We start from the raw sequence: 7,456 nt of genomic DNA, 5'->3' as shown, positions 1-7,456 counted from the left end.
TAAGAGAAAACCCAATGTATCCCAAGTGGTTTTATCCAGATGATTCTGCCAATGCATCTGTTGTCTTAGCAAATCAAGAATCTCCTGCTTCCTCCTCTTGTCGTTCTCCTGACTTCACTTCTGTGTTTTTAATAGACTTCGATATCGTATGAAATAGTGGGAAATGAGTATTAAAAAGGGAAGGAAGCTATAAATTTTGCTATAAAATCATTAAAATACACACTTAAAATAAATGGATTTGTAAGTATGTACATTATACTTCAATAAGGCTGTAGAAAAGGCTTGGACAACTATGATGCTTGTCGTGTGATTTGCTATTTGTCATAGTTCCTATGATTTTGATCTTAATAGTAGTGGGTTTTATTACAGATGACTCAGACACCAGATTAACCATACAGGCAGAACACTCCGTTCCATCGGGAAAAAAAAAATCATGTCAAATTCATTGGCTTTCTTGATGAGGGTTTTTCTGGTCACAGCCTAGTTGGCTGTAAGTTGGACAGCTATTGGTTGAGAGCAAAGATGGAGAGAGCACAATGTTTACGGGGATAACTGAAGGTTGTGCTCATGAAAGGGGATGAGCTTCATGGAGTTCAGTTGCAGAAGCTCCAGTTGCTGATGGAGCTGAGGCCTAGGAGTCTTGCAAGACTGCCATAATATGTTTTGCGATGTCATGGCGAAGTGGGAGATAAGACTAGATGAAGTGGAAAAAATTTAGTTTCTTTGGAAACTCACTTTTGTCACAGGATGTTTTTCTGGAAGCTATGTTAGTCGAGGATATTTTGCTGAAGCAGACACATGAGAAGGCATATGATATTTCGCTGGAGCACATGCTTGAATGGGGACAGGACGTTTATGAAGAACATAAATGAAATCCCACAGAGAGGGAGATGACATTTTTACATTGCTACACCAGCAAGGCTTCAATGGTCTTTGATGGTCTTCGTTCCACAATGAGAAATGCACAAAAGAACCTGAGCTATTCGGGCTGATTCTGAATGCTTCTGCTTCTTTTGGATTCTTAGAGACTCGTGGTCTCTGCCAGATCAAAGCACTGCTTCTGATTTTTTGCATCTCCTATTGGACAGTACTGCACAATGAAGATTGGAGTTACCCCAAAGAATTACTTCTAAATAGGTCCACAACTCTCAACCTTTTCCTATCAACTTTCTCTCTCTGTTACCTCTGGTTGGTGGGCTAGAAGGGTGTTTGAAGTGTTTTAGAACCCTAAATAAAGTAGGTTTTGAAAAAATCTAAGCGTACAGATATATTCATGGGTTTTGAGAAAGGGTTTTGTCTCCTGCTGAGAGGAGATGATATGTAGGTTTTGACTTTTTGGTTCTGTGGTCTACTGTGACCCATTAAATGGCCAGTGACTGACAGTCTCCCAGTAAGTGTAGCACACACTAAAATGCTTTTGCTTGGCGTTGGAAGCTGTAGAATGTATTCATTTCTTGTCATATATCCTCAAGTATTCATGTTGGTGACAGTAGTTACTATTCAGTTCTGCCTTAAAGGGACGTGGGTCTATACACTGAGAGAAGAGAGTGTCTGGTGGTGAGTATGTAACATGGAGTAAGAGAAACATTACGGTGCTGGGTCTCTCTCTCTTTTTTTTTCCCCAATTTGACAATCTGGAGTCAACTGAGAAGAGAGAACAATTCAAGAACTGCCTCCAATAGTTAGTCTTTGGGTAAGTCTATGGAACATTTTCTCGATTAATGGTTATTGTGGAAGGGCCCACCATTGTGGGCAAGTTCATCAGTAGTCATTTATAAAAAGAATAGTCTTTTAGGCTGTAAGAAATAGTAATGGAGCAAGACATGGGGAGTGTGGCGGTTTGAATAAGAAAGGCTCCCACAGATATATATTAGAATATTTAGTTAACAGGGAGTGACAATATTTTCAAGGATTAGAAGCATTAAGAGGTGTGGCCTCATTGGAGGAAGTGGGTGTGTTGACAAGGGTGGTGTTTGATTTTTCAAGAGCCCAGTGCTGTCCCAGAGTTTCTCTCTCTCTCTCTCTCTCTCTCTCTCTCTCTCTCTCTCTCTCTCTCTCTCTCTCTCTGCTTACAGAGCAGTAGTTCTCTATTTCTCCAGTGTTCTGCTCCCTGCCATTATGATGGACCAGACTTCTGAAATTGTAAGTTATCCTCCAATTACATAATTTCACTTATAGCAGTTGCCCTGACCATGGTGTCTCTTCACAGCAACAGAAGAATGACTGAGACAGGGAGCAAGCCAACAAACAGTGTCCTTGTTACCGCTTCAAGCTTCTGTTCTGGTTTCCCTCAGTGATGGTCTGTAACCTGTTAGGCAAATAACCCTTTCCTACGCAAGGTAGTTTTGATCATGACATTCATCACCAAGAGAAGGAAGCAAACTAGAACTTCACAGATCAGTACATGAGCAACCCTTACCTTTAATTAAAACAAACTGTCTATACCTTTCTATTTGTGGTTATGAGGTAAGAGTCTGTGGCTCTACTAGATACACTGTTTCTATAAGAAATTGTCTTACTTGGGGTTCCTATTGTTGTAAGGAAACATCGTGACCAAAAGAGCAAGTTAGGGAGGAAAAGGTTTATTCAGCTTACACTTCTACATTGCTGCTCATCACCAAAGGAAGTTGGGACAGGAACTCAAACAGGACAGGATTCTGGAGGCAGGAACTGAGGCAGAGGCTATGGAGTGGCACTGCTTACTGTCTTGCTCCTCATGTCTTGCTTAGCTTGCTTTCTTATAGAACCCAGGACCTCCAGCCTAGAAATGGTGCCGCTCACAGTGGGCTGGGCCCTCCCCCACAAATCACTAAGAAAATGCCCTACATTTGGGTCTTATACAGGCATGTTCTCAAATGAGGCACCCTCTTCTCTGATGACTCTAGCTTGTTTCAAGTTGGCATAAAATCAGGGTGGTGTTTAGAATGTGATTTTCCCATGGTAAGTGTGGCACAAGTAGGAGGTGTGGCCTTGTGGGAGTAGGTGTGGCGTTGTTGGAGGAAGCATATCACTGTAGGGGTGATATGCTTTCTCCAACAACATGTCTGCCTAGACGCTTCCATGATTCCTGCCTTGATGAAAACAGGCTGAACTTCTGAACCTGAAAGCCTGCCCTAATTAAATGTTGTCCCTTGGGGTTGGGGATTTACCTCAGTTGTAGAGCGCTTGCCAAGGAAGCCCAAGGCCCTGGGTACAATCCCCAAACTCTGAAAAAAATAGAACCCACCCCCAGAAAATGTTGTCCCTTACAAGTTGCATTGGTCATGGTATCTTTTCGCAGAAATGAAACCGGTAGACAACCAGCCAGTATAAAAATTCCAAATAGCAGAATTAATCAACGATAGAAAATACTTTCAAGTCCTACAATGAGAAATTTATTCTTGAGAGAAGAAACAGCAATGAATGAGTAGAAGATAAGGTTGCCTACAAAGAAACACTTGGAGTGTAGATGTGGCTCAGAGGGACCCCATGGAGTGCACAGGGGTTTCTCAGGAGGAGAGAGCTACATGGTCAGGAACTGCAAAGCATTTTAACGTCACGGCAAATGGCATAGGAAAGAGCTCAGCACCTCTGCATTGGATGCACCATCAAGAGTTTTCTGAGGATAAGCTTTCATGTGAGTAAATATGGGAACTTCCTGGGGCTAGATAAAGTAAAAGGGCCCACAGGTGTGTAGGAAGCCATCCAGTCGAAGGAGAGTCAGGCAAGATAAGCCAGTGCAGGAGCCCTTTGTGGTCATCTAGGGGCATTCAGAAGAGACCTCAAAAAATATTACAGGATCCAACAGAGTCTAACAGTGCTCAGGGAAGCTAAACAAAGGATCCACGTAATACCTGACATAAGCTCATGGCATCCACATGTTCTTTTTTAAATTTCTTTTTACTGATCATACAAAGTAATGGGCTTTGTGGCACTTACAGGAATCGATAGATATAAACTTAATTTGGCATTCACTATTCTTGAGTTATCCTCGTCAAAATGTCCTCTGGGGAAGCGACCACCTCACATCCACCTTCTGTAGTGATAGCTTGGCTGTTCTTTAAGGAACCAAAGAGACCAATATGGATGCGGCCCAAGTTCAACTCATTCGAGACCCTTTCTGTTCTTCCTGGGTCTCCTGCTTCACTTTTTGAGAACTTCATCTTGGAATTCCTTCGTCCCTCAGTGTCCTCAACTCCCACATGTGTTCTTTAGTCTTTCTTCCACATCACCATCAATTTATTCTTTCTTACCCTCATCCTGGTCTCTTCTCTGCATGTGAAGGTAGGATTTATTTAAAAAGATGACTTTAGGGGCCTGGAGAGATAACCAATGGATTAAGAGCTCATCTGCTTTGAAAGAGGACTTGGATTTGTTCTTTGAGCTCATGTCCAATGGCTCCCAACGACCTTTAATTTCAGCTCCAGGGTACCTGACTATTCTTGTCACTGTGGTCTCCTGTATTCATGCCTTGCCCTACCCAGATAAATAAAAATAATACATCTACATATGAGAAACAGGTTTCATTAGGTTTTGTTAGTCAAACAATCCCTGATCTTCTCTGATTCTGAGTCTGCTTGGATCAGTTTATTGGGTTTCCCCTTGAGTTCCAAGACCACCTCCCTGTTACCTGCCACCCTTTCCCCAACTGTCTGTTTCTCCCTCAAACTTCCCCTCAGAAAGTCTATCTATTTCTGGCCCCTCTCCACTGCTTCCTAAACATCCATCTTTTTTTCCCTGTGCCATCCCTGCTCCTCTGAGCATCATCTCCAGTTCTTTCCTCTCCCTAAAGACCAGACCAGCTCAGTCCTGTTTGTTTTAGTGTATGTGACATTAGACTTACTGTTCACAGCCTTGAACTTTCCGGCTTCCTCTCAATGTTCCATCCACCACAGCCAGTCTCCTCCACAAAAGTGTGCACACACAACACGTAACATCACACATTTTAATTTTTAGAGCAAAAACAAATTCCACTGGAAAAGATACTGGGGTTGTCAAAGGCCATTGGGTATCTGAAACACAGAAAAACAAACATTTTCACCCCAATCTGATAAATTCCCCAAATATGTCCCCTCACTTTGTGAATTTCACCTTAACGAATCTTTTCCATCAGATTATAGACATAGATGTGGATGTCGCCATCAAACTTGATGAAGTACACGGAAGGCTTGGCTAGAACTTGGTAAATGACTTTGCCAATCTTTTTGGACCCGTCACATCTAGTGAACTGCACACATTGACCTGTTAAGATGTCGCTGTCAACGTCTGACTTCACCTCTGCTGGCGTAATCTCTGGAATGATACAGAGATTACCTTCTGTGTAATCATCCAGGAGCTGATAGATATATAGGACTGGATCTTTCTCATAGGTGATGTAAAACCAGTCCTTCATGATTGGCACCTGGGCTAGGACCACCCCCCTCCAGTTGTCCTTAGAGCCATGTTTGCCCTCAAATTTATGCTCCACAGCACAGCCAACCATGGCACTTGCGAGATGGGCGTCTTTCACTTGAGGAAACACAACTTTGTGAGTCAAGACCTTAAGCTTTAAAATCCTCTCATCGCTGTGAAGTGCCAGTCCATAGACACAATCAACTCCATCATACTTGACCAGATAGAGAGAGGGATGTGCTGGCAGTTGATCTAGAACTATGGCCTTCCATTGGGTGACGGGCTCATCACCTTCCTTCCATCCATGAGATATTCTGCAGCCCACAATGTTCCCCAGTGCCTGGGAAGAAGGCCTCCTCCTCCTCCTCTTCTGGAAGGATGGTTTGCTCATCCTCCTCAGAGACATCCTCTTCTTCTTGGCTGTAGACCTAGTGTGGTTGGCCACGGCACTCCTGGTCCACTGTCTTGTGGCTATTGTCCTGCGTTCAGGCTTCATACTTTCCCATGGCCTGGGTTTGAAAAGCTCACCTGCTTAAACCAGACACAATGCTGGTGCCTCTGTCATATGAGTACCTGCAAGAACAATGGGGGTGGGGTTGGGGAGGGTGCTGGACAAAGGCTCTTGTCAATGAGAACTTTGGAGCAGGTGAGGAAGGCGATGGTAAACAGGTTTGAGCATCTGAATCTAATTCTGTCATATTCAGAAGTTCGTAGGAGGGCTGGGCAATGGTGGAGCACACATTTAATTCCAGCACTCCAGAAGCAGAGGGAAGCAGACCTCTGTGAGATCAAGGCCAGGCTGGTCTACAGAATTAGTTCCAGGATAGCCAAAGCTACCCACAGAAAAACTCAGTCTCATAAGTCAAATTCTAAAGTTCAAAGGAAAATGAAAAAATGGTTCTCTACAGGTCAGAATAACATATTTAGACACATTTGTTCAGCCCGAGGCACTTGGCCTATGCTGAGGAACATCTCCTTGAATGGCTAGGTCAGTGTGGGATTAAGTATCCCTGTCCCCACTTTAAGCAAGCAGAACAGAGAAAGGATAGCAAAGGAGCCAGAAGGGTGGCCACACCCCTTTTCTACCCTCTAACTATAAGCTATTTGGCAACATCCACAAGTATCTGCCCAGAGACAAAGCACAGCAGTCCACTGGCTTTCTCTACTGTGCATCCTGACCCAGCCCCAGGTTTATTCCCCGAAGCTGTTGCATTTTCGACCGCAATAAGAGTCTTTTGTGTAGGCAACAATAGCCATTTAGAAATAATATCTACTGGGGTTGGGATTTAACTCAGTGGTAGAGCAGTTGCGTAGCAAGCACAGGGCTCTGGGTTCGGTCCTCAGCTCCAAAAAAAAAAAAAAAAAAAAAAGAAATATTTTCTCCAAAAATACACAGGCACAGAGAGGAGCTTTGGCATTTTAGCAGAATTTTGATTTATATATTGTTAGCAAAGAATAATAAACTCCGGAGACTGACTAACCTAGACCATCTGCCTAGCTCTCAAACGTGGAAGACATTAGAACGTAAGGTTACTTGCTGTACGAGGGAAAACTTTTAGCTTTCTGGGCTACAAGGGTCCCAGTTATCTTCATAAACGTATTTACCGAAAGAAAATGTCCTAGTCGTCCAGATTCTGTCTTCTGAAACCGGTCAGGCACCAAAAGGCTGTTGAACAGTTGTTGGGTTCAGAAGCTAAACTGGCTTTCACACACGGCTGCAAAGATAGTGAACCCACCTTCAAGGTTGTCTAGCGCCGCCGAGTGGAAGAGATGCGCAACCTCCGCCCTTGTGCTCTGTGACATCATCCAGGCTCTGCTTATGTCATAGAACCCCTCTCAGGCCAGTTCCTTCCCTAGTTACGCTTAGAAACTTCCAGCATCTAGGTTTTAGCTTCTCATGTAGCCTCCTGGTGAACCAAAATAAAGTCCCCACCCAAATATTCTGATGACTCGAGTCACAGTCTGCCCAAGTAGCTCTTTTCATGCTTTTTATTTTTCTGAAAAACTCTTTGGTTTCTGAGTCACCAACATCCTTGGTGGTTATTTTCCCAGCTCCTATCTTTTCTTTGGTTAACTTTAAGTCATT

At 43.5% G+C, this 7,456-nt stretch overlaps 1 protein-coding gene across 1 annotated transcript; it reads right to left on the bottom strand.

Annotated features, from left to right (window-relative positions):
• Positions 1-4,910: 4,910 nt before the first annotated feature.
• Positions 4,911-7,121, bottom strand: LOC134484312 (Y-linked testis-specific protein 1-like). Its single transcript, XM_087601389.1, has 3 exons — positions 6,976-7,121; positions 5,071-5,943; positions 4,911-4,991 (listed from the first exon to the last, which is right to left on the bottom strand). Exon 2 carries the CDS (start codon positions 5,864-5,866, stop codon positions 5,072-5,074), a length of 795 nt encoding a protein of 264 aa, XP_087457515.1. The 5' UTR covers positions 5,867-5,943; positions 6,976-7,121; the 3' UTR covers positions 4,911-4,991; position 5,071.
• Positions 7,122-7,456: the final 335 nt, after the last annotated feature.

The sequence above is a fragment of the Rattus norvegicus genome, chromosome Y (assembly GCF_021556685.1).
Source record: "Rattus norvegicus strain SHRSP/BbbUtx chromosome Y, alternate assembly SHRSP_T2T, whole genome shotgun sequence".
Lineage (NCBI taxonomy): Eukaryota > Metazoa > Chordata > Mammalia > Rodentia > Muridae > Rattus > Rattus norvegicus.
Note: the sequence above shows the minus strand (reverse complement) of the source record. Positions and strands in the feature narration are given on the sequence as shown.

Excerpts from the sequence above, each read along its gene's own strand:
- LOC134484312 (XM_087601389.1), bottom strand. The coding sequence starts at position 5,866 with ATGAAGCCTGAACGCAGGACAATAGCCACAAGACAGTGGACCAGGAGT.